This window comes from Alosa alosa, chromosome 19, assembly GCF_017589495.1.
Source record: "Alosa alosa isolate M-15738 ecotype Scorff River chromosome 19, AALO_Geno_1.1, whole genome shotgun sequence".
Classification (NCBI taxonomy): domain Eukaryota; kingdom Metazoa; phylum Chordata; class Actinopteri; order Clupeiformes; family Clupeidae; genus Alosa; species Alosa alosa.
The window spans coordinates 13077865-13105182 of NC_063207.1; the positions used below are offsets into that span (position 1 = coordinate 13077865).

Sequence of the window (27318 nt, forward strand, 5' to 3'; positions counted from 1 at the left end):
GGCAAAATATTTGTTTATTTTGCACGAGTTGTCAGTGGCTCTGATCTAAAGCACCGGATTAAAATGCATCTAATTCGGTGGGAGTTGTATTTCGCAGATCTGCTTTTGAGCCAACTGCTTAGAAGCACATCTGTATGCGCTGGCTGTATCTTTGGCCTTGATGCACAGGGATCCGTGTTGTGGCACAAGAAGATCCTTCATTCAATTCCTGAGGAAGAGTTTCTTTACTTCTGTTTATGAAGGAAATTGTCATCTTTTCCGTGTCTGTCGACAGTACTCTTCATGAAGAAAAACTCCTCGAAAGATCATTCGAAGTAAAAATCCCTTGAAAACGTTTCGGGGTGAATAGAAGAACGCTGGCGTTGTTGTTTTTGTTACTGGTAGCGTTAGTGGAAGTCCCGATTCAACTCTCCCGTTCAGCGTCCGTGTCCATGTTTGAAATAATCTCGGCTCCTCACTTGCTCTCTTTGCGTTCCTGCGTCGGCTCACTTTCCGCATCTGCGTAACGCAAAAGGGGGGGAGGGTTCGCCTGTTGGCCTCCTGGCTGATGGAGTGTGAATAGCAAAGTCGAAAGTCATCCTCAGCGTTTGCATGCAGTTACACCAGCCTTTTAAATTAAGCGCACCCACGAGCTACGTGTCGCTTTGACGGATCGCTCAGGGTCACCACAGAATAACGTAAACATTGCATTCGGAGGCATTTTGCTGTCTTAGAAGACGCGCATGTTTTGATGGTACTTAAATTGAAATGCCTAGTAAACTAATAACTGTTAAGAGAGAATAAACATAAAATTACTTTTTTGTAATGGTAGCAGGCAGGTGTATCATAGTCTTACAGTATACATGGACCTAACATGCCTTTCTAGAACAAAATATATGTTTTATAAACCATTGATATGTTTCATATGCAGTCATAAGATTATTATTGCCATTTCCCCCCAGCGATTTTCGTTGTATATGCACGAGGTGTTGTCTCCACTTGTCATTATTAGCTCATTTACAATTAAACAATATCGCCACCCAGTGGAAATATCTCACATCTTCACGGGGCTAACTTCAAGGACAAGTGTTGCATGCAGAGATTTTTTTTTTTTTTTTGACGCAGCCCATTTCAAAACAGCAGTTGAAGAGCCTTAAATGTTTACATATTTTAATATAGGCTTGAAAATAATATAACTTACCACATTATTTTTCAAATAAAGACTATTCATGATGTCCTAAAGTATGACAAGCATGATAAACTTTTGTGTGTATATATTTTTGTTAACAACACTAAAACTACATATTGAATTCCACCCACATTTAAAAATGTCTAAAAAAAACCCTACATAGCCCAGCTATCAGTATAGAGAAATGTGTGTGCACCAGTTTGATGTCACTAAAGGTTCATCTGCTTCAAAACTGTGTTTAAATATTGCTCCCAAGGTGCCCGTGCCCCCCTGAAAATATGCCAGGCCCCCATATGTCATCATTTTTTTTAAGTTATTTTTTTTTAAAGCTATTTCAATTCACTGATCCAGCTGTACATCCCCAGTTGGTCACTCTGGTCCTCTGATGAGCGTCTGTGTTGCTTTGGACAAACGTGTCCGCTACCAGAACCATGGCCATACCATCTCAAGGCCCCCCTTGCAGCTACCTGACAACCCCTTGTGGGCCCTAGTCCCCATTTTGACAACCACTGGTATAGAACACAATTGATATTTTATTTTATTTGTTGTTGAGCATTAAAAACAAATCAAATAAACACAAAATCAAATCTATTATCTTCTTCATCCATACATATTTAAATTGCAGTCAGAATACAGAATAAATATGTATGTGGGCTATTTTTGTAATTTAACACATTAAACCCATTATGCTGATTGTTGGCAGTATTTGACATTGTTATGACGAGAGATTATGGAAATTATGACAATTTGTTAACAAATATGAGATCCTATCAGAATACCTCTCAATTACCATTGCCATACCATGACAAAAACTTAAAAAACTTTTTGTTTATTATTTTTTTTTCTTCTAGAATTTCACTGTAATAATAATAATAATAATAATTAAAAAATAGTTTTATATAGCACCTTTCTAGATACTCAAGGTTGCTTCACATAACACGTTACATAAGAACAGATCTTCAAACACTTTTGGTGAAAAATCAAAATATTTCCCACTTCCTATACATTCCTCTTATGTGTGTTCCACTTCTCTTATAGTGGCCATTGTTGTAAAGATGTGTGGGCTCGTGGAACCACATGAGCTGCATGGTTTTACATATCAGTACAAAGTGATGATTACATTTTGATTTACAAAGATCAATTAAGATAATTTTAGTTCTGTTACAGCACATTTTTTTGTTGATACAGTTGATTAAGATAACAGGCAAGAAAATGATGAACAGCTGTTGATTTATGAAGTTAAATTATGCAGCTTAGTTTAAATGCAGAACATCAGTGCCATGGAGATTGAAAAACTAAACACATCCAGAGAGGTAGAACCTCTACTCAGTACAATACAGCAGTGTGTTGTTTGAGATGAGTGAGCTCTGTAAACCCTTTTGAATCTGTCAAACTGAAACAAAATCTGAAACTTGCAGAAGTACCTTTGTGTTTGTAGAAAGTATGAAAAAAAGTAAAAAAAATTGCAACTCATGTTGAAAAGAACTCATCTGTAGGCACGTCACGCATGAAAAGACAATTTACTCAACAGCATGGCTTGGTTCCCAATTAATCGACAGAGTCAATTAAGTTCTGGGGTTACATTTGCCAAGCCTCGGCAGCATCCGGCATGGTTGTCTGTCAAAGCCCAGACAGACACAGCAGAATCCAATCCCAATCATGATAGGGACGATCCTCTTCTTGTTCTCCCATTCATTCTGGCCTTTCAAGAGAGCCGATCCATGTAAACACCGTATAGACGGACCTGAAGTAGTCTACATAGGATGTCGGCTGGCTCCCATCCAGAGGTCGGTGAGATCAGCACTGCAGAGGCATGGTGGAAACCAACCCGATGGTAAAGACAACTGTAATGTGAGTGTAATGGGATTGGGCCACAGGTGAAAGTAATATGGAAGGCAGCGATGCGGGGCCTGGCCTATAGGGTGACATGGTATGGAAAAGGAGAGAGTGACGACTAAGTTGAGGTCAGGTGTCAGTGGAGAAGTGGGCTAGTGGAAAGCTGGGACGGGGCCCACTATGCAAATGGGACAACGGGGCCTGCCTGACATAATCCAGTAGTGTCACACTGCACGGTGATTGGGCGATATGCTGTAGAAGCACATTGTTCGCGTGCCCTCTGTCAGTGTCTGAAGCACCTGTGTGTGTGTTGTGTGTGTGTGTATGCACTTTTGGGTATTTCTTGTGTGTGTGTGTGTGTCAGAGGGTAAAACGTTTCTCGGCCTCGTCGGCGACCATTTCGGCAATAGCAAGCGAGGAGGTGGCGGCGGGTGAGGGGGCGTTGCGTACGTGCAGCACCCGACTGCCAATTTCCCCCGTGCCCCCGTCAAACACAAAGTCATCCACCAGGTTCCCATCCTTGTCTAGAGCCTGTGCCCGCACTCCAGATGGACCTCTGAGACACAGACAGACAGACAGACAGACAGAGACACATACACATACACACAATTTAACACAAACAAAAATGATGACACCATTGGAATGAATCACAATATACATCACAATAAAGAAGACACTACAAATCACAATGTTAAGATATTACACTATACTTGACAGTATCGACATAACAGTGACCTGACACAGTCATGAATGTCATAAACAAGTCAAACATTTATGACGTAACGCTTCTGTTATTAAGTGACATTCGGTTTTTGTCATAACAAGTTAGGGTTAGGGTTAGAGTGAGTTAGGGTTAGGGTAAGGATTAGGGTTAGAGGTTAGGGTTCATGTGTCATGACAGTGTCATATGTTCATGACAGTGTCATGTCATTCTTATGTCGATACTGTCAAGTAAAGTGTTACCGATGTTTATTATTATTAATTTTAACATTTGACATCTCAAAAGTATCCAATAAGTAGCTAATACAATCACAACAGAATTCTAAATGAGTTATTATAGCCTATATAGATGAGGGGTTAATGATGACAGTAGGAGATCATGGCTTATGAGCCTTACCTGACTACATCACTTAGAGAGAGCTCAGGTATAAACTTCTGCAGGATTTTCACCTGTGCCCCTATGAACACGCCCCTGAACATTTCACCCAAACCATAGGTTATGTTCTTCATCACCAGCTTCTGCAAACCTCTACAGATGCCAATGAAGGAGACAGGATGGTTCAACAGGTTATGTTTGCAACATTAACCTAAAAATGTAGTTTGCTTATGAGAAAATGTACATTTAAAAATCAGGTAATGGCTCTCTGCAAAACAAACAAAGAAGAGATATAGCTCATTTGAATTAATTAAAAACTTGTGACTGAAGTACTCCATAATCAACCCAACCCAAAATGTGCTCATGGTCACAGACATCTTCTCTGGTACCTAAAGGATAGTGCATCTGTGAGGTCCCTAACATTGAGGTCGTATAGCTGGTAGCCTTCACGTTTGAAAGCCAGGACGGCATTGGGACCCAGCCACACACTGCCGTCCATACGGGGGGTGAAGTGAACTCCCAGGAATGGGAAACGAGGATCTGGCACCTGTCAACATGCATCAGTTCAAAAAGGCAGGTTGCACGCATTATTATCAATGTTTTTGACTCTAATTACAGGATGTAGGATTTAGAATGTAGGATTTCTTTCTTTGAGTCTATGCATTAGTAATAAAAATGTGGGGTTACACTTATGTAAAAGAGAACCCGTTTTGTTTTGGTGCTGCAACTTTTTGCTTGGAAATTAACAACTTCTTCCAAAAAGTCTAAAAGAGCTAAGAGCTTCCCAGTCTAGAGGAACATCATAAAATGATAAATGACCAAACTGACAAAGGAAAACAATATCTTCAAAACAGTATTTTATGAGATACTCTATGCCAGTGGTTCTTAACTGGTCTTGCTTTGGGACCCGCATGTGAAGTGCTTGTAAGTCTACTTGTTTGGAACATGTTGAATGTTGTTTGGAACATTATGAAGTCTTCAACTCCTGATGTCACCTTTCAGAGTACTTGACAGGTTAGTCTTTGACAGGGGTTCTTTGTTTCCATGTGGCATTTTCTCTCATGTGCCAGCAATTCAGTGAACACCGCACACTGGGGTTTCTGTCCCATTTTGCCTCAATTTAAATGAATCCGTATCCTTCTCCAAATATTCAGGGTCATAGCCCACTTGCGTTTACCGCTAAAATGATGTCTAACATGAGCTGTCACATAAATATTGGCTATGTCCACAGAAATGACTGACATACAAATAAAGTCTATCAAAATTCAGGTTCAATATTAGATCTGATAAGGTAACATTTTAAATGGGCAATTTAGTTTTTTTTAACCACAAGCTCCGCGACCCACCCAGAATAGTTCCGCAACCCACTTTTTGGGTCCCGACCAACCAGTTAAGAAACACTGCTCTACGCAATGGTACTGCCTATTATCTTCTAGTATATGTATATAATCAGTGAAAATAACTAAGGGAACATAGTGCTGTCTTCCAGCAGATAGAGTTATGTAAAGGTTTTAGGCTCACGGGTAGATGTTTCCCTGCACGAGGTAGCGTTTCTCTGGCTTGAGCACCAGGTAGTCCCCCTGAAGGGCACGATCATACGGGGGCTCAGGACTACAACCCGAGATCTGGGACAGTCGGTCAGAGTACAGACCCCCACAAGACAACACATAACGACAATGCACCTCATCACCCTAGAAACACACACACAAAAACAAACACAATGATTCACAAGAAAATCATGAAGAAAACCGCTCACGCTCAATCTCTCAAATGACTGACCTTGGAGCTTCTAATAGCAATGGGGTATTTAAGACCTATAAAAGAAAGACATACAAATAATGTAATAACTGTATAATCCAAGGTCATTTAGCTCTAAAGTGTGTGAGCGTGTGCACAAATGCGAAAGTGCCTTCACCTTCTGAGATCCTGGCAGGACTCTCCCTCACCACAGTGATGTCAGATGCCTCAAACTCAGTTGTCACGGTTCCCCCTGCCTCTTTAAAATCCTGCCCATATCTGAGGGCAACTTTACGCCAGTCCACTATGCCAGTGTAGGGTGAGTCCAGAGCCATTAAACCCTAAAGCACATGGACACAATGGTCAGAATTCTTCAGGTCATGCTTCAATCTACAGTATTATAAATTACTGTATTCAGGTCATCTGTCAATTGAAATGCAAGTGAAATTCAAGAATTGAATTGGAGTCGATGAGTCATTATGTTGTTACAGCAAAGTGTTTGCACGATATCTCTCAAGCAAAGGATCTTCATTAAACCTGGCATACTTAATCACTTTAAGGGATTGATGAACTGATTAGGTATTTAAGGTCATAAAGTCAAAGGTCAAGATTGTATGGGGGATCATGAATGAATTATTGCTCAAACACACTGCTGCTTCTCCTTCATATCTATATAGTTCCACAGCAGAAACATTACAGAGCATGATTAGAGGCTCAAGGTCAAAGGTCAAATCATACCCAGGGCATCCAAGGTTACAGGACGTTGAGATATACCAATACATGCTTTCTTAAGGTTGTGAAACAATGAGCGGTCTCATCTCTGTCAGTACATAAACTATATGAGCATGCACAAGCACGCACGGGCACGCGCACACACACGCACACGCACACACACTCACCCTGCAGAACGGCTCTCTCTCTCTGATGCCTTTGGCGTCGACAACGGTCAAGTCTCGGACATTGTTCTTCATGCCTCGCTCATACAAAGCCTTCAGACGGGGAATCTCCTCACGCTCTGTAGCTACAATCAACTGCACACAAATTAAAACTGGGCATCAAATCAAAGAGTACAGAAGTAACAAGATTACAAGTTACTTCTATACTCTTTGATCAAATTAAAGATACGTAGCACTATATCGCAATGCACTGAGCACAAAACCAAAAGTAAAAAAAGGATCACACATTGGGGATAAATCTGTAAGCTAATGGCGTTGGAGGCTGGAGCTCATGGGTGCGACTGTCACTTGCTACACATCTCTTTAGACATCAAGGAGTGAGCCCTCTGTACCCTATGGAATTCCATTCGATACAACTTCGTATATGATGTCTTACAGTATACACAGACACCTTGCCTGTTTTCTCACGTTCAGCTCACCTTCCCACACCTCTTGTAGGGGATGTTCTTCTTCTCGCAGTACTCATAGGCCAGCGTGGCCCCCTTCACACACAGTCTTGCTTTCAGAGAGCCTGGCGTGTAGTAGATGCCGCTGTGGATTACTCCGCTGTTGTGACCACTCTGGTGCATCGCTGGAGACAGGGGCGAGAAGAAAAACATGGAATTGGAACTGTTCCAACAACTGTGATTATTAACATGCCTAAGCAAAGTTAGGCAGTTCACCTCTTGTGCTCCTGTAGACACACACCCAAACACACAGACACAGATACACACACACACACACACACACTCATTCTCACAGTATACTGTATGCATGGACATGCACACAAACATGTACACCAAGCAATGCTGTAGAAGAGCTTGAGAGGACCCAATCACTGTCTCAGTTACTAAAAGCATAAGCATGATATAGGCCTACACACACAATGTGTCAAATCCATATTAAAAACATGTACACAAACTGACTTACAGAGCTCCTTCTCCTTCTCCAGCAGAGCAAAGCTTAATGTTGGGTGTCTAAGGATCAGCTCCCGTGCCGAGGCCAAACCCACGATGCCTCCACCAACCACCACCACATCGTATGAGCTGCAAAGCAAGGCCGCAATCATAATATACTTTTAAGTGGACACCCCGTCCCCCCAATATTAAAAAAAAACTCACAATCAAAATGCCCCCCACACACACACACAAAATAAGCCTCTCTTGAGACATTGCTTACTGTATTTGAAAGTTGTAGAATACCATGGATATATAAAATACCAAATGAAACTAGAAAATGTAATTTCAAGGAAATTACCAGTGCATGAAAATATAAACATACTGTATATTAACATAAAATGCAAAACAAACTTTTATTTGGAAACAGTTGGCAGGAGTCATAGTTGATAACAACTGACAGTTGAAATGTCTAAACAGTTAAATAGTTGAGTAGTTTAAATAGTTAAATTATTTAATAGTGAATTATTGTAGTGAGGACATTTATTTTGAAACAGTTGTGGGCAGAGGAAATAGGAACAGAATCTGTAGTCTTAAGAGAGCCAGATTGTATGCTTAAAGCCTGAGACAGAGTATATAGTTTAAAAGTTGAATTTAGATAGTGTAATGGATGTTGATAGACAGAAAGTTGAATGGATGTTGATAGGCAGATTGTTTAATGGATGTTGGTGGATAGTTTAATGGGTGGATGAGTGAATGGTTTGAAGAGGATGAATGGATAGAAAGTTGGATGGAATGTGCCTTATATCCTTGTAGAATGGAGAGACACAGAGAGTTGGCCTAGTTAAGCAGAAAGCAGTTGATACAGGTGCAATCAGTTTAACTGGCCCTTTGATGGGTCCTAGTTGAGCAGCTGGAAGTTGATACAGGTGCAAATCAAGTTAATTAGCCCATTGTGATGTCATCAACCCATGTTAAGTCTATGGGGAAAAAATAAGCTTGTTTTTATTAATATCTCAAAAGTATAAAGTTTACAAAAGTGAAAAAATACATTCCTCAAGTGTCCTTTTCAAGACCTACGTTACAAAGTTTGAACGAAGTTTCTACGTTAAACGGTTGAAGCTGAATTAGACGCAGAAATTTGGTGGGAAGAAGAAGAAGAAGAAGAAGAAGAAGAAGAAGACGACTTCGGATAACAGAACAGTGCATTTTCATGCACTGTAAAAAGTGACAGCTTGGTCATTATTTCTCTCCGCCCTTCCTCTCCTGTAGCATTTGATTTGACACTTCTGGTTAGACTTAAACTGCATTTTGTTGTATCTGCCTTGTACTCTTATGACACTTTTTAACAAGATAAGTCAGGTTTTGCTTCTTTATTCGGCCCAGGCCAGCTTCTATCCCTGCCCAACTGGCATTATAATGCACCCCCCCCCGACCCCTTATGTGGGCTCCGTGGCTATGGCCTTGCAGCAAAAGAGCAAAAGACACATCCATACAGGATTTAGGCTAATCAAATGACTGCACTTACCACTCATACATTATCTGAGTTTATTCAATCACATTTAGCAGCAGTGACACATTTCTCAGTTATAAGTCTGCTTTGGGGAAGCCATGTTCGACTATGTTGCATGTCACTAACATTTATGTGATCAAAATCGATACAGGTTGAACTTGCTGAGCAAGTTTCCATTCCAGATTCCATTCCAGCACTGAAGCACTCAGCCTTGCTGCCATTTACTTCACAGCCAGTGAACAAGTTAAACTTTGACACTGCTGTAAAGTCTAACTATTGAACTTGGCTTCGCAAACAGTTGTCCTATTGCCCAAACAACCGACACCATGGCTTATGTGCTGTGCGAGATACTCAAGCAGACTCTCTCAACTCGAAGCCTAACTACAGAGATCAAGACCACCTTGACTCACAGCGACTCTTCCATTAAGTTAAGATTGCTAAAACCCCAAAGGATGCTAAAACACGCTACAAAGCAACAGTGATTTGTCACTCACCCAATGTGTTGGTGTCTTACAGCGAGCTCAACGAACTTTGGCTGTCTGGCCAGTAAGACAGTCCCAGCCGAGACACTTGACAGCACTCGTATCATTTTTCCAGAATACAAAGGGATAATGCTATATGTCTTAAAATCATCATGTAAATAAATCGCACCTAATATACCACTTTATAGGAGACATTTGCGCCTCTCCTTAGCTGACCCTCAAGTAAGATAGGCAGCTAAACGATTAGCTAACACAGTCGATTAAACCTTGTTACGTCATATAAACGTTCCCTGCTCGACCAATGAAGGCGCTTTACGTTTTGTACGTACAGGGTGAGAGGTCGTCGTAGCAGCGTGATCAAGGATGTAAATAATGTTGACACCTATGGTTGACACTGGCACCTTGCTTGCTAGAGGGAACGCAAAAGGTTAGAGAGTAGTGGTAACTTAATTGAGCATAATGCGCGTAGAGTGAAAGATTATATGACTGTTTTTCGTCAAGTTTTCGTCGTTGTTCGTTGTTAGTGGCAGGTGATGACGCACATGGAAAATACACTAGCCTATGCTATGTCACGTCAAGTGCCATTTCATTAAGGCAAATCCTACAAGTAACTTCTCAAATCCCATATAACTGCTGCTGGTCTATGGCTGGACATCAACATTCTGTTGGCTACTTTTTCAGTCATCCATGGCTTACTAGCATAGCATAGGTCTATGTGTGTAACTGCTAGTTAAGCAGTTCATTGAGATGTCAGTATGACTTTGGAAGAAGGGAAAGGGAATCATAACTGTCATGTAATCGCTTGCCATCTGCTGATTTCAGTTCAGTTGTAGAAGCTGTAGAAAGGTTACATTTTCTACACTCGAAAAAATGAAGTGGTAGACACCATGCAGTTCAGAAATTGTGCCAAGCCTAACTGTCTTGTTCATTAATTATTTGATGAAAATGTTGCCAGTTCTCAAAAATGTCCAAATGTTATGTTTTTCAGCATTTGAAAAATGAGGTTATTGGGGAAGACAGCTCACTCAGTACTGTGCACTCCGAGGACATTAGCACCAGCAGGGGGCGTCAGACCATTCTGGGGATGGCTGAATGCTGTTTTCAACAGGTGAGCTGCAAGCCCTCAACATATCAATAAGGGGATTCGACTTGATGTAGCCGCCTGCAGCCGTCTTAAGCGTGACTGCATGGCATATGCATAACGTGATTATTTCTGAGATTCTGACACGTTTTCACCCCGGAATTGTGCATAAGTCATGCAGTCAGCTACAGACCGCTGCAGGCGGCTACATCAAGTCGAATCCCCTTATTACATTTTAATGAATCTACCTCTGTTAACACCAACTAATTGTCTCTTATAAATAACGTTTCCATAGCCACTTTCAAGACACATGGTTCACAGACAGATAGCTATCTGTCTAGACACAGTCTTTTGTACTGCCAGTTTTCAGGAGGTTAATCCATGATTTACTCTAATTACAAATTGCCTGTTAACAGGCCTATCTCATAACAAGACATGCACCAGCCTGAACAAGAGAATTCATGCCAGAAGGATTGTAACATAGATGATGGGCCTGATTACAAGGGGATGGTTTCTTTATATTTAGTTCCAGGGTGTTTTTCTTTTGTCCTCTCTAAGGGTGGACTATGAAAGAATAAAAGCTGTGGGACCAGACCGAGCAGCAGCAGAATGGCTGCTCAGGTGTGGAGCGAAAGTCCGGTTCCAGGGCTTTGACCGCTGGCAGCATGACTACAATGGCCTCCCCACTGGCCCCCTTGGTCGCTACAAGATCCAGGCCATTGATGCCACGGATTCTTGCATAATGTACCGTGGATTTGACCATCTAGGTGAGGAATTAACTAAACAGTATTAACACAAAGGGTTCCCTACTTGCATTCCAGAGCTAGCTCAAGGTCCTAGAACATGACAAATATCCTGTGTCATTATATTCTGGTGTGGAAAGGTTCCAATAGGTTCTAAAAGGTTCCAATAGGTGGGTTTAGAATCGGAAAAATGGTTCAATCGGAATAAAAATTGGCACATATAAACACCTTGATCGGAATAAAACTGCTGATCCGATTAGAATTTTAATCAGAATAAAAGAGGTGGTGTACCCCGTTCTTTTTTCGATTGAACAGCCATGTATATGGTCAATCGGATTGCTTGCTGTATCTTCTCAAGGAAAAGTAAAGCAGCAACGGCTTTTCTAGAGCGCTTGTAAGAACCTGATCGGAATAGAATGTAGGGTATCATATAAATTAGTAGTGGCATCACCAAGTACACCATGGACTATATGCGTGCATACATTGCATTCACACAGGGGTGAATTGCCCTGATATGGGACATTTTTTGCTTTTTGGACTTCAGTAGTAGGCTATATTATGCTACAATGTGAGGGCAACAAAATCCACATCCAATTTTGATCACAGGACCTTACAGTTTTGGCTTTCCCATAGTTTCACTGACATTCATTAGTTTGGGGAAGAGCTACACCCACTGGAGCTTAGGTGTCCCATATTAGGCAGTGTCCCACATTAGGACAATTTAGTATACCCCATGTAAACAGTTGGCACAAATTTCAATTCAATCAGATTAGTTTATTCGGAATGACAAAAAAACTGTGTAAACCCACCTAATGTCTTCACTCTGAACACAGCAATCTAGTTCCATTCATTTTTTTATGGTTATGGCTATGGTCATGGTTATAGGATTTGGCAGACGCCTTTGTCCAAAGCGACACACAAATACAAAACAATACATAATGCTTGAATTTAACAGGGAACAATTTAAAATGTTGGTCAGACTACATTAAGGAGAATAGCAATAATAAACAACAATATCAATTCAATCAATAGCCTAATGAAATAAACAATGAAAATGAAGGAAAATAGCAATAATATAAACAATAATGTCCATTCAATCAATAATATAATAACAATAACAATATCATGATAAGACTACATTAAGGAGAATATCAATAAAAGCAACAATGTTAATCAATGTAGTTTATAACGTATGAAGGCTTTTTGCACACCCCTTTTGTTGGCGTGTTGGATGTGTGTTGGATATGACCAAAGGTCGCAGATCAGGAGCTTAGGAAGAATCCCGCACACTGTCCATTTCGCAAGCAATTATTTATTTAGAAAACACGTTTCTAAGACCGAAACTAAACATATTTTTTAAATAAATAATTGCTTGGTCAGTGTGCGGGATTCATAATGGTCAGTGTGCGGGATTCTTTCTAAGTTGTAAAGAGAAGTCCACACACTATTCGCTCCCAAGCAAATGTCTTTTTTCATCTGATGTTTTGGGGCAAGCCCTTCCACAGACGGAAAGGCTTGGACTGAACACAGTATATCCTGGGTTGGCACAGTTGTAATTGGAAGTACAGTGTGTACTACAGGTCTCCAGGAAAGATGTGATCTACCTTAATCAAAACTATAATATTGTGTCGCCTCTGCAATTACAATGGTTCAAAAATTAGTTTGCAATTGAAAATGCCAGTCATCTGCAATTTGAGGAGGTGAAGGGGTTAGTCTCCTAATGAATTACTCTCCACACAAACATCACGAGAGTTCAGCTACCATGATTATACAACCTCTTTGATTTCCTTAATTGTGTGAACACAGCAGCTGCCAGCTGTCTCCACTCTCCACGCTTGGCTTCTCTCTTCAAGTGATAATTCAATCCGTTGGCCTGCTATGTGTGTGTGTGTGTGTGCGTGCGTGTGAATTGCGCGCGCGTGTGTGCGTGTGTGTGTGTGTGTGTGTGTGTGTGTGTGTGTGTATGAGAGAGAGAGAGTGAGAGACAGAGAAATAGAAAGGTGAGAGAGTAAAGGAAGGAAGGAGTGAAAGTTACCTGCGAGTGTGAAAGGTCAGGATGAAAGTCAGCCGCTAGAAGATGCGCGCATACTGGTGACGTTAGCGAGGAGGATGTCTTACACAGAAACAAAGCCATCCGTCCCCATCACCTCAGATCACCTTGGCTCTCCACAAGACAAAAGGGAACGAGAGCAGGGAGGGACGGTGAGAGAAAGAGCGAGAACGATAGAGAGCCCTTTAAATAACACACACACACACACACACACACACACACACACACACACACACACACACACACACACACTGCTGTTCCTACAGTATGTGTCCGGTTCGATTGATGCCACTGTCAAACCTGGATCACCACAGGCGTCTCCATCTGGATCTCCAGTTGGTCTGCTGGAATAGACGTGACCAAAGACCTCAGTGAGAGAAGCCAGCACAGCAGGCAAACCGTCAATCAAACCTCATCATTTGGATGTTTATATTTTAACTGGGTTCCATTGCAAAAGTCACTTTAAAACAGCAGACCTACTTGCCACACAACAATGTCTGCTGTGTTACAGAAAGCAGTAGCTCAATCCAATAGGGAGAAAAGAAAGGAAAAAACTAAATAAAGAAGTAGATCTGACCAGTTTTGTAGTCTTCAGAAGTCTGATTGATTAAGGAAAGCTATTTTTGAAACGTGGGGTTTTAGTTCATACGGACATGTAGCGTCTTCCAGAGGGCAGAAGCTGGAACAAGTGGCAGTATTGTGTTCATATTGGCAGCATCAAGTATATAGTTATTCTGTTGGCAATTCAGGCACTTGTAGCTGGGGGCCACATGGTATTAAGGACTATAGGTAGAGCATTATGATATGTGGGCGTTGGATAAGGTGTCGGAAGCCTAAGTTGAGGCCCTCAGGATATTGTCTCTGCAACTGTGCTAAAAGCACCAATCCCAGTAAGCCCTTCTGTCCTCTTGAGTTTCTCAAGTGAGGAAGAATCATTTTTATTTAATCAGGATCGTTTTCATGACTAATGACAGTGATGTCACTTCAGTGCTTCAGTGAGAGTGGCCTTCCCACTCTTGATAGCTTGACAACAAAGAGAGATAAGAGGTAAGAGAAGGCCAACACTGCAAGTCAAATGAACATATCAACTATATGAAACAGCATGCAGGGATGGACCAAAGATCATTTTCAATCTTTAAATATGATATGATAGTAGCATTTCACTCTAGTATAGCATGGGATTCAGAATCACAATTGTCACTGCATTAATGTTAGGTTAAGTGCCTTGCTCAAGGGCACAACGGTGGAAGCCGGGAATTGAACCGACAACTTTCAGGCTACTGCACGCTAACCCAGCTCCTTAACCACTACACTACCACCGCCCCCAGGGTTTCAGAGGATGAAAGACTGTGAAGTGAACATGTGGCTAATGAGTTCTAAATGGAGACTGTGTTGTGGTTGCAGATGGGCTGGAGCATGTGGAGGAAGTGAGGCTGATTAAGAACATTTACATCGAGGACACCTGCCTGGAGAGGCTGAGCAAGACGGAGAAGCTTCAGGACACCCTCCGTCGCCTGGAGATAGTCTCCTGTGGTAACATTACAGATAAGGGCCTCATCGCCCTGCACCACTTGAGGTGGGTGACCTCACCAGTATGAGGGAGTTTGTTTGTTTGTTTGTTTAATTTAAGGCCATTTCCGCAACTAAGGCTATTTAATGGCCAGAGCACTGTGTGTTACAGAAACTTAAATATATTTTTTAAAATCTATGCTAATAAGATATTCTAAAACCTTCAAAGGTGGGACCTTACTAAAAACATCAGCTATAGAATTTTGATGATAAAATTGTTGTCTTATGGTTCTTCAGTATGAGGGAGAGTGAGTGGAAATGTTTGGTCATGATACATGCTACATGTTGTGGCCAAAATGTTGATGAGGTTGAGGCCACTAAGGTGGTCAACAAACTCCAGGGCATGGCTATTGTGTATTTCTGAGCTTGACGTCATTTCTGAGCTAGATGTCATCAAGTGTTTTCATAGAGATAATGGCCGTTGTGAAAGATTCACTTCTCTATTCAGAGGGCTATCCAGTAATTGACAGTGGTATGTGAAGTGAGCTATACAGTAAATTCCCCTTTGCTTTGTACTTGACTAGTGTTAAGCCAGCTATTGTATCCCCGATGTTCCCCCTGTAGGAATCTGGAGTATCTGTTCCTGAGTGACCTGCCCGGGGTGAGGGAGAAAGAGACTACCGTTGACCGACTACAGACCGCTCTGCCACAGCTGGACATTGAACTGGACCTGGGCTGACTCACTCTACCTGCCATGGACGCAGTGATGTCCATGGTGACGGTAACCATAGAAATGTCAATGCCAATGATGTCAAACAGCAACTGAGCAGAAAAATTACTAGGAGATACATTTTGCTCTGTCACAGCACTTTATTTATAGCAACAGAGAAAAGAGAGTCAAACACAAAGAGATTCTAATGTTGTTTTGCTATGTTATTCTAGGTATCAAACATTGTTATTGTTACTCCATAGAAAAGAACCACAGAGACATTGTTATTACTAAGAAAGCTTTTATGCATGCATGAAGATGCTAAAAATGACAAAGACTCATGACTCCTTGACTCAAGACTCATGACTCCTTGTCACGTAATTCGTTGATTTGGCATTTGGTGCAAGTCAAGGGGACACTGCAGGGCTATAGAGCACCACTTGTTGGGGAGATATATATAATACCAACCAATAAAGCTTAAAAGCTTAATAAAGCTACCAAAAAATGTGTCTTTACATTTTTTTTCTTCTTTACTCAAATGACCAAATGGCTGCATTTGAGGAACTGGCTAATGATTACAATTTACTAAACTGAATTTAGTTCGGGGGTTCTGTGCTGTGTCACCACGGTGCTGGACTGTGGGGCCAGCACTGTTCTTTACTGCCAGGTGAGTGAACTGGGCTGGTGTGGAGGTGATCGGTGACCTCTCTCAATGCGGCCAGCCTGTGACAGTGTTTCCATTTGCGTGAGTCGGTGTCATTTTTACCCACTTTCCTTCCTACTTCTCGCATAACCTGAGCACTTAATTTGTCTCCGAGAACGTTTTTTCGGCATTTTGTTTAGATTTCATTTCACATTTTGTTTAATGTGGTCATTTCATATCTAGACTGAATAAATATCTGAAGAGTTATATGGTAGATGTAAATGGGTTTTTTTTTTTCCAGCTCACCAATTGTTGTGCTTAAGTATTACTACTGCGCACTGACCTAGATAAAAATGGCAGCAGACCAGTCAGTGTTACTGCTACCCACTTGGTATTTGATTTGAAAGGCAATGCTACCAACTGGCCAGTGTAGAAAACCCTGAATAAGAGCCAGTGAATCCTAATGTGCGAGTTGAATTAGGTGTTGGCGGATCTGTTTTCAGTGACCGATCTGATTTCCGAGTGTGAATCCAGTCTTTGCCTGAATCCAGACTGCCTGACTGATTCAGCTGATCAAAAACCAGATCAAGCCCCCTTCCAATGTGGCTTTGTCATGAAACATTTTCCCCAATCAGTATAGACCCTTTCATCAATAAAACAAACAATGCTTGAACGTTCTATTTGGGCCCCAATCTACTTCCTCTGCATTAAGATAACATATGGAATGTTAAAAAGGAAGTCTTGTGGGGCCAACTATGATGCTGATAATGGAACTCTCTTGAAAGGGTCCATAGAACTGAAAAACAGCCCTGGAACATGTTATTCACTAGAAAATCCTGTCATTGATTCACTCATATACATTTTCTAAAAAAGAAATAAACAAAATATACAAAATAAACAATTATATTTGGCAAACAGGGAGAGGCAGTAGAGTCCCTTTGTTGTCTAAGTACCGTTAGCAGAGCACTAGACTGCTCATTGTCAGCATTCACAAATACATCCAACACCTAACAAATAAAACCTGAAGATTACCCAGTAGCTAGAAAAAAGGCTCTTTGTAGATAATGTGGTGTAATGCATCAGACCCTATAGATCAGGGATTCTCAAACTTTTGTGGGCCAGGGACCCCTCATGGAGTGGAAAATTCTCCAAGGACCCCTCATAATTGCAACACATAAAACTTAAGTTAATCATGAAGCTGTATAGCCTTTTTTTCTGTTAGATGCTTATGTTATATGTATTTTAAAAACATAGAGTGCTAATACCACAATAGTCATGTTAGCAAACTTTGACAGTATGTAGGATTTTTTTTAAAGGATTGTTGTTTCTTTGTCAAATGTAGGCCTGTTGTGTTGAACATATAGTGTTTGCTTCACATAACTTACATACAACATAATTAATAGTAAAGTGTTTTGACGTATTGATGTAACGTATCAGCAGATCAATTGGGCAAATGCTGATACTGTAGCATTTTTCGCCATATAAGACAATTTCATATTTTGTAGCAAACTTTGTCAGGGACCCCCTAACAATGTGCTGCGGACCCCACTTTGAGAATCAATGCTATAGATAACAGCAAAATGCCTAGTGAGGGTTTGAAACTGGACTACATCACTGGTTCCGTATCAGACCTGTTAAGACCAAGTAGGGGGGAGTCAGGAGTGAGAAGTCTTATGCACCTTTATGACTGCAGGAATTCTAACCATCAAAACAGAAACACCTCATATTTTATTTAATCAGCCATTTGAAGACTCTCAGGATATTAAATGTGTAAAAATGTGTAGCATGTTGGTTTTCTTCTTTAGAATCAGAGCAACTAAAAATCTTAGTGTGTGTTGAATGCATATCATGCATTTTCCCGTCTTATTTCCATTTCTCAAAGATAGAAAAAGGAATAAAAAATAAAAAAGGAACATAATGCAATAAATGGTTGGAATATTGAGAAACACTAGCTTTTCAAACATGGCTTTAGATTCAAACTGCACTTGAGGAAATGAGAAATGTTGTGCAGGTCTCTTCCTAGACATAGATTATGCTTTTTGGACCCAGCCACACTGGGTCTGAAATTACCTGCTCTTGCACTTATTAGTTAGAGCTAATGGGTACCAACTTGCTTCTGCTTAAAATGGCTACTGGAGAGTGTCCTTTCAACATTCTCAAAGGTATTTTGTCCAGCAGAGGTTTGCAACTGCTGTTCCTGAACTAGGCAATAGGTCAAAATAAAGGAGATATAAAAACCTAGCAATCTGGCTTGCAAGAGTATTAGTGAGACTGAAAATAGGTTTTTGGTTGCTTAGTTTCTCCTCAGACCGTGTTTCATTTTTCACACTAAAGTAACCCTCACAGGAAGGGATACTCCTACACCGGTCACTTTCCTCCCCTCTGCTGCCCGACATACTGATTGGACCATCTTCTGCAGGTTGTGAGAGTGAGGGGTTTTCAAAGCATTGGCTAGTCCCTGAGTTATCCAAGGAAACTGCTGGTGTGTCTGCGTTTGTGTGGGAGAAGGTATGCATGTGTGTGTTAGATGTTGGGGAAGTGGTAGTTGAATTTGCGCAAGTTGTAGTATTTGTTGTTCCTGTTGTCCAGAACAGGGAAGATGCTACTGCTGGTTAGCTGAGGCAAATACTGAGAAAGACAGAGAGAGAGAGAAAGAAAGAAGGAGAGAGAGGATTCAGTACAAGAACTAATTTGGTTACATTAAGTCGCTCACATGAATCTTGAATTTCCCCTTGGGGATCAATAAAGTATCTATCTTATCTATCTATCTAATCATAACTCAATAGTACAATAGTACTAAGTAGAGTAAGTAAAGTACTATGGTTATAAAATCTCAACACAATTTCCCTATACAACCCCATAGCATGCATGACAATTTCTTAATGGCTGGTAGATTGCAGTGTCTTCACCTCCGGTGGGAAATAGTACAACACTGGGGGACACCCCTGGCACAACAGGGCAGAAGATGCAACGTTTCCATGGCAACTCACCCCAGGAGGCAGGTGTTTGGCGCGGGGTTGCCGCGAGCGTCTCTTGGTGGCCCGGTTGAGCTCCCGAGCCACGCTCTCACTCTCCTCTCGCAGGCTGTCGAAGTAGGGGTGCTCAAGCAGCTGCTCGCACGTCAGACGCTCGGATGGATCCATCCGCAGGCAGCCCTGGGGTCAGAGGGTGAAAGGCCAAAGGGCAACTCTAAGTAATCGTTTATTTACCTTTACGTATATTCATATTCATGTTATAGTTATATTTCAATCAACAACCTTCCTCACAATGCGGTGCTGGAAGGAGGATGACAATGAAGATTAAACCAAAAAGTATTTCTGTGTGTGTGTGTGTGTGTGGCTTACCCTCATAAGACTGAGTGCTTGGTAAGAGAGGTTAGGGTATTTCTGCTCCAGAGTCTCCTAAAGATGCACACACAAACAATGATTATGTGATAAGGGACCTCCTCACAGTGCTCTGTATTCCCTCAATGAGAGTGTTTGTGTGTGTGAGAGAGAGAGAGAGTGTGAGTGTGTGTGTTAGTGTTTCCCCTGGGAGTGTGTTTGGAAAGTTTGATATGGCAGGATGTTTACAAACAGCAAATTAATTGTGTATGCTTCAGTGAGGTTGAGGGCAAACAAGGTGTGTGTGTGTGTGTGTGAGAGAGAGTGTGTGTGTCTGTGTGTGTTTCCCCTGGGAGTGTGTTTGGAAAGTTTGATATGGCAGGATGTTTATGTGTGATTAACAGCAAATTAATTGTGTATGCTTCAATGAGGTTGAGGGCAAACAAGGTGTGTGTGTGTGTGTGCGGCTTGTGTGTGCGCTTGTCCTCTTACCATCTCTAGTGGTTCAGGGACAGATACCCCACTGAAGAACTGGTTGTTGCTGAAGACCTGCTGGTGCCTGGGGATCAGATCTCCTACAGGGAGAGTGAAGTCAGGTCACAGACAGCACTACACAAATACACTCACTGTTCACGCCATGTTACACTTACACATGAAGACAAACGTAAATATTCAGACAAAATATTAATGGAATATGTCCGGTGTAAATACTCTCTTGCTATTTATTAAAAAATATTTCTTGATCTATCTTTCTTTGCACTCGCACAGAAAAAGCTGAACACCTAATGAAATTTCACTACATGCTTTACGTTACTATTTATATGTATGTGACAAATAAACCTCCTTGTATCCTTGTAATAAAGATATGATAAATATTAAAAAACAAAGTTGATGTTCATGATCAACATCATGATTGTAAATATTGCGTCTCATCATTTAAATATTTCATCGCATATCTACACACACAATCACCACAACATGCTTTTTTTCTTACCCAGTGTTTTTCTGATGAGGTAGAGCTGGTCCACGTCAGATTTGCCCGGCCAGAGGGGGGAGCCGGAGAGCAGCTCAGCGAAGACGCAGCCCACCGCCCACACGTCCACTGGGGGGCCGTACTGCGTGTCCCCCACCAGCAGCTCCGGGGCCCGGTACCACCGGGTCGCCACGTAGTCTGTGTAGTAGTCACAGGGCCCCGCTGTTGAGGGAGAGTGGGGGGGGGCAATGGAGAGGAGATGGAGAAGAAGGGAGGGAGAGTAAACAGGAGGGAGACAGAGAAAAGTGGATGTACAGGAAATTAAAAGCAAGAGAGAGGGAGAGAGACAGAATGGTGAATGAGAGATGAGGGAGTGATAGATTATGAACAGAAGGAAACAGGAGTAATGAGAAAAACAATAGAGAGAGAGAGAGAGAGAAAGGGAGTGAGTGCATGAGTGAGAGAAGCACATTCTGTCCCAAAAAGGGACATTACGAGGCAGCTTGATCCAACCCTACAATTTAGGAGGACTATCTTAAAGGTGCGATACGTACTGAGGATACGGGCGAAGCCGAAGTCACATAGCTTAATGACCTGCTGTTTGGTGATGAGGATGTTCTCTGGCTTTACATCTCTGTGGATACACTGTCACACACACACACACACACACACAGTAAACACAAAACACAAAAAGTAAACACATTTTGCTTGTTTAAACAGAGCATTTTACTGTAGGATCAGTATTTTAGAAGAGGTTACGGACGAATAGGTTGGGAGTGACTGACAGAATGGACTGTCTTTAGAGGAGCAAAGAGGGAAAGGCCTTCACTCCCCTCCCCTTTAACCCTACAAAGAGACCCTGTGAAGAGGGCTGTTACTACTGACTAGCCCCTCTGTGTGTGTGTGTGTGTGTGTGTGTGTGTGTGTGTGTGTGTGTGTGTGTGTGTGTGTGCGTGTGCGTGTGCGTGTGCGTGTTTTAACAGCCCACCAGTAAAGAGAAAAGAATTCTTATAAGGACAACCATGAACTAGCTCTGTGGAGTGAATGAGTGAGAGAAAGAGGGAGTGTTCAAGGGGAGGGGGTGCAGTGTGTGAGTGAAGAACACAGGGCAGAAGCTGTGGGTTCTGTTCACAGTATGCATATTAACACAGCTGTGACAATAGTTTGTTACTGTATGTAGACATGGTGTCCTAGTGTGTGTTTGTAGACATGGTGTGCTAGTCTGTGTATGTAGACATGGTGTGCTAGTCTGTGTATGTACACATGGTGTGCTAGTCTGTGTATGTAGACATGGTGTGCTAGTCTGTGTATGTAGACATGGTGTTAGTGTGTGTTTGTAGACATGGTGTGTTAGTCTGTGTATGTAGAAATGGTGTTAGTGTGTGTTTGTAGACATGATTAGTGTGAGACGGTGGTAGTGTAGTGGTTAAGGACCCGGGTTAGCATGCAGCAGCCTGAAAAGTGGTGGGTTCAATACCCAGTTTCCATCGCTGTGCCCTTGAGCAAGGCACCTAACCCAGAGTTGCCCCGGGGATATAATTGACCCTTGTAATATAATTGACATATGCAAGTCGCTTTGGATGCAAATCGTCTGCTAAATTAATTAATATAGACATGGTGTGTATGTGGACATGATGTGTCTTACATTTTGTTTATGGCAGAAGTTGACAGCCTGGAGTGTTTGCCAGGTGATGCTTTTCACCAGGTGCTCAGGAACTCTGCAGTGTTCAGACAAAAACAACTCAGGCAATCAGCAATGCCTAACCAGTACGATCCTCTCCACAAAAACAACCCACTCCCCGCTGAAATCCACATCTCAGACCATGTCATTGTATTGCCTATAGTCCTATGGCGTGTCTATTGGTTTCAGGACAAACTTTTTTCCTCCCTTACCTGGCTTACAGACAGGTAAAGTAAGACATGTTCTCTCTCTCCCTCAGGGACAGAGGAAGTATTGAGGTAGGTAGGGGTTTTGTCAGTAGCACTGGCTTGGGGGTTTGTTGATTCAGAGTCCATTTATCAGAGCTGTCGAGGGAGAGGCCTAAATCGAGCCGGAGGGGACCATTTCAGCCCTTCCACCCTGTGCCAGCAATGGATTCTAAGACATAGCATCGCAATAAACATTCCGCAACAATCAGCTCTGACGCCATGACAACCGTCAAACATTATGGCTGCCAGAGAACCTGGACTGGACAGCCTCTCGTTAAAGAATGTGGAGTGTGTTTGTGTGTGTGGGAGAGAAAGAGCGAGGGAGAGTGAGAGTGTTGTGTTGTGTGTTTTTTATTTTTTGAGAAACAAGTCAGAGGTGGGGGGCCTACAAATGTTGGAGTGTGATCTCTGTGTGTGTGTTTAGGACTTCAACAGAAATAACAGAAGAGTGTAAAATACAGTATGCATACATTTGCAAAAAGGCAAGAAAACAGTCCAACAACTTCCCATTTTGCATGTGGTGTGTGTGTGTGTGTGTGTGTGTGTGTGTGTGTGTGTGTGTGTGACACACTTACCCATGTGGGTAGCGGTCCAGCTCATTGAGGACAGTGTGGTCACAGTACTCAAACACCAGGTGTAGCTTACGCTTGCGGCGAAACACCTCGATTAGGTTAACCAGGTTACTGTGCTTTAGTTGCTGAAGGAGCACACACATACACACACACACACACACACACACACACACACACACACACACACACACACACACACACACACACACACACACACGGAGGTGCATTGAAGAAGTGTTAATGACCAGGAGCTGTCAGGGGCAAGCTGATGCATGTTTTATCAAACACACATCTTAAGGCAAACAGGATGCTCATAAAAATCTCACATGGCACATCAGATAACCCGCAAGCACACAATAACAAGCCTTTCATCGCTAGGTACAACTGGCTGCTGTTTCACCCAGATTTCTAGGCACAACCGTGCACATTCACAGACTATTTTCCTGACCTACATGTTATCAACAAATTGGGAATTTGTCAATACTGACATTCAAGACCATTAGTGTAATTCTGACCTTTTTGCAAGAGGTAAGAAATTCCATGCTGCTCCATATGAAGGTGGGCAGCTCATATAAATAATTAATTACATTTGGCATCCATCAAGAACAGTGGGTTGTAATCTACATGCTCAGCAGTTGTTACTATGAAAAACGTCTAAGCCAGTGACGGCCAAAATCACAAGGCCTATGGAGAACTGTCAAATTCAGGACTGTTCTGCATACTGATGCTTCATGGCTCTCTGTGTATGAACCCTCACTGAGCTCTAGACGGTGGAAGAGAACAAACTCTAAAACTGAAGAGAATGGACAGAGAAAGCACTCTCTTGTCCTGCGTCCAAGTAGGGTAACTGGAGATGGGTCTCTAATCTAGCCTTGTGCCACCTTCATTGGCATCTGGGCATGGGCACATGGTAGAGGTGTGTGGTAAGCGATGTGTGTGTGTGTGTGTGTGTGTGTTGCTCAGCAACACACTTCATGGCACCTCAGCTGGCATCAGGACACCAATGGGAAGTCTGTGAGAATTTGTGTGTGCTCCAGAATAACACCTTTCTAAACACTCTACTCCTGCCACTTCTCCTGGCATGAAGACAGAGGGCTGAAGTGTGAGTGTGGGTTTTTTTCACAACCCAGGACGGTTTTACATTCATGAAAACACGCATGCTGCTACATTCATGAAAAAAAAAAAAGATTTTTAACTTCAAGACTGGAAGGCATAAGAAGCTATGGACATCGGACAGTAAACGAAAATTATAGAGAAAAGGGAATATATTTATATTTTGTCAGAATAGGAGCAAAAAGCGCAGCTCACATAGACACAGCAGTTTTTAAGCAGTTTGACGCTCGGTGCATCCAAACTGACCAGAATGAATTTGGAAGTTGACCAGGCAGTTTAACATTCCACATTTTATAGTCTGTTGTCAAATGCAAATCTTTAGTTTAGCTTTAATAATAAGAAACGTATAAACGTAAATGTCGTTACCTTAAGCATACGGATTTCCCGAAGAGCGATTTTCTTAATGATAGGGTCATCCTCAGATTCCACAAACTTCTTGATGGCCACAATCTGGCCCGTGTCTTTGTTTCTGCATTTGAATACGACTCCATATGAGCCCTCTCCAATCTTTCCAATCTTCTCATACTTTTCCATCCTGCAAAGCGGTGGCTCCCGACAGAATCTCCACCACAGGCGCAATCTGTGCGCACAGGCGCGACCTGAGATGCGAGACAAACTTTTACTTTGCAGACATTTTCCAGGAGCAGATACAACATCAGATGTTTGCTCATAGATTTTTTTTGGATGCTGTGGTAGATCCTGTCGGCTCTTCAGAAAATCATAACAGGTAGCATTTATTTCGCTTCACGTTGTCCAATGCATTTGGGTTATTTGAGAGGTAGTTGTACGTTTTCTAATTTATAATCATATTTTCATATTTAAGTTATAAGAAATATTTTGTGCAAAACCTAAAACAATATTTAACCTCGCTTTGTTGACCGAAATATTTATTTGGGCCTGTGTTTTCTTTTTTAGTAGGCTAAACATATCATCCCTTCAAAGATTGTGCATTATGTGGGCTGATCAACAGCTAGGATACGGAACAAACAGAAACATTGTGTTTAAAGGGACCTGTTTGCAGATGCACTCATTTTCATCATGGACCAACTCTGGACTCTGGACTACCGTGCGCAGAAAATAGGATATTTCAGCGCCAAACTAGCCTACTGGACGTTCTGTGGACAGTTCAGTCACAAAACCACACTGGATAAACAACAGGCGCATCTAACAGTCGCTTTCCAACATTCAAAAACACTCAGCATCAGGCCGCACGTAACCCACTTTATGCATGCAATTTCGCCACGGGGATTTGTACAACAACAAATGCTTGGAAAATGATCTCCGGGCAACAGGTGAATGACTGCCCTTATCGCGGGCATACAATTCGATTACATCGGATCAAGAGATCAATTAACCCGGCCGCGGCAACACTACACCTGAGGGTACATGGGGATTGCGTAACGTGAAAGATCACAGAGAGCAAACGCAAAGAACCAAACCAGATCTCGGAAAAAAAATCTTTTACCGATTCGCCTACGCAAAAATGGAAATATGGAAGCTGTAGACAACAGAATTTCTGTGCATTTATACTCTTGTGGATGGCAACAAACTTAGAACAGATTTGCGTGTAGCCATCTCAACAGAGTTGAGACTAAAAAAGAAGCGAGAAAAACACATCTAACATTATAGCCTACACATAAATTAGATTATAGTTTCACCCACCTGTTGTAGAGCGAAGAACCAATCGGATCTGCAGAGATAAAACAGATGTAGTACCAGATAATCGTCCGACTTTTTTGAAGGGATGTGTTTGTCAGTATTGTGTGTGACCCGACGAGTGTAAACGTCTGAGTGTGTGTGGGTTTGTTGAGTGGGATACTTCTTGTCCAGGTCCTTCGCTTTTACAGTCTGGTCCCCATAGGAACTACAAAGCAAGCTCCACCCCCCATCAAGCTGAGAGCAATATCTCCTAGCACACATACTCACCAATAACCACACGCTTCAACTCTGATTGGTAGCAACACATCACACTTTCTCTCTCACACACACTGCTTACCTCACTAACTGCGCTGGGGTCTTTTGGCTCAGGATGTATCTGGGCACAAGAGGCTGTGGTGCATGTTTCCCTTACTCTCTCCTACCACACACAAACACAGACACCACTGTTCCCTGTGCAGTTTCTCTGACTCCCTCTTACACACAGAGCATTGTCACAGTGATCACAGACATGAGCTCCTATTTTAGGACCTGAAATGTGCTCAGATCTGTGTTTGGATTCCCCTCCCTGGTGCTGTGTGGATTTATAGATGTAAAAGGCAAATGCAGGCACCCTTTGAATGCAAATCATGACATCTGCTGGTTACTGTACAGGGAATTCCTTTGACGCTACATTCTGATGATGGATGGGTAGAATGAGCAAGTGGGAGGAAAAAGAGAAAGGAAGAGAGAGATACACAGGGGGCTGTCGCCGTGCCAACCATTGGTGTGATGACGACAGTCTCAGAGTGACTCGCTGTCGGTCTGGGTGCTGTGCAGCAGCTACTTTTAAACCACTAGAGGCCCCAAATATAGACCTGCTTTGGGATACACACACACACACACAAACTGAGCAACACCACCTGGATGCTGGGAAATGATGGAGGGAGGAGGTCTCACTGTGCTACATTTAGCAAATACGCCATTGATGGTTACTAAAGATGGAGCGTTGACGAGGCAGAGGCAAAACAATGACAAAGATTTTGTTGTTCTTCGGTTTCTGAAGGTCACCTCTGTCAGCTCTCAGCTAATTAATGAGGAAAAAATTAATGCCAACTCAACTCTCTTCGCAACCTAAGCACTCTATTGAACAGCAATACAGTCCAAATAAAAAAGGTTAGCCAGGGATGAAATGCAATTAAGCTCAAAGGGATTGATTCTGTTTTCCCAGAGTGCTTACCTGAAATTATTCACATCGGCCAAATGGAATGGCTATTCATTATATTAGTCATATCAACTCCGTTTTCCAGCTCTTTTCCCATTCAGAAAGGTCAAGAATATTAGGGTCAAATACTGAACAGTAGTATTTTAAAGG

At 42.1% G+C, this 27318-nt stretch overlaps 3 protein-coding genes across 3 annotated transcripts; 1 reads left to right on the plus strand and 2 right to left on the minus strand.

Annotated features, from left to right (window-relative positions):
- Positions 1–3322: 3322 nt before the first annotated feature.
- l2hgdh (L-2-hydroxyglutarate dehydrogenase) lies at positions 3323–9923 on the minus strand. Its single transcript, XM_048228649.1, has 10 exons — positions 9676–9923; positions 7703–7818; positions 7213–7364; positions 6737–6868; positions 6016–6178; positions 5880–5914; positions 5622–5791; positions 4490–4648; positions 4122–4253; positions 3323–3560 (listed from the first exon to the last, which is right to left on the minus strand). Exons 1-10 carry the CDS (start codon positions 9768–9770, stop codon positions 3365–3367), a joined length of 1350 nt encoding a protein of 449 aa, XP_048084606.1. The 5' UTR covers positions 9771–9923; the 3' UTR covers positions 3323–3364.
- Positions 9924–9985: 62 nt separating this feature from the next.
- dmac2l (distal membrane arm assembly component 2 like) lies at positions 9986–16262 on the plus strand. Its single transcript, XM_048228021.1, has 5 exons — positions 9986–10090; positions 10652–10771; positions 11303–11511; positions 14942–15113; positions 15671–16262. Exons 2-5 carry the CDS (start codon positions 10662–10664, stop codon positions 15783–15785), a joined length of 606 nt encoding a protein of 201 aa, XP_048083978.1. The 5' UTR covers positions 9986–10090; positions 10652–10661; the 3' UTR covers positions 15786–16262.
- Positions 16263–18497: 2235 nt separating this feature from the next.
- On the minus strand, positions 18498–26262 carry cdkl1 (cyclin-dependent kinase-like 1 (CDC2-related kinase)). The gene is made up of 10 exons (XM_048228020.1): positions 25971–26262; positions 24675–24907; positions 23199–23320; positions 22340–22412; positions 21249–21339; positions 20716–20916; positions 20214–20296; positions 19743–19799; positions 19389–19553; positions 18498–19026 (listed from the first exon to the last, which is right to left on the minus strand). The coding sequence occupies exons 2-10, from the start codon at positions 24840–24842 to the stop codon at positions 18922–18924; spliced, it is 1065 nt and encodes a 354-aa protein (XP_048083977.1). The 5' UTR covers positions 24843–24907; positions 25971–26262; the 3' UTR covers positions 18498–18921.
- Positions 26263–27318: the final 1056 nt, after the last annotated feature.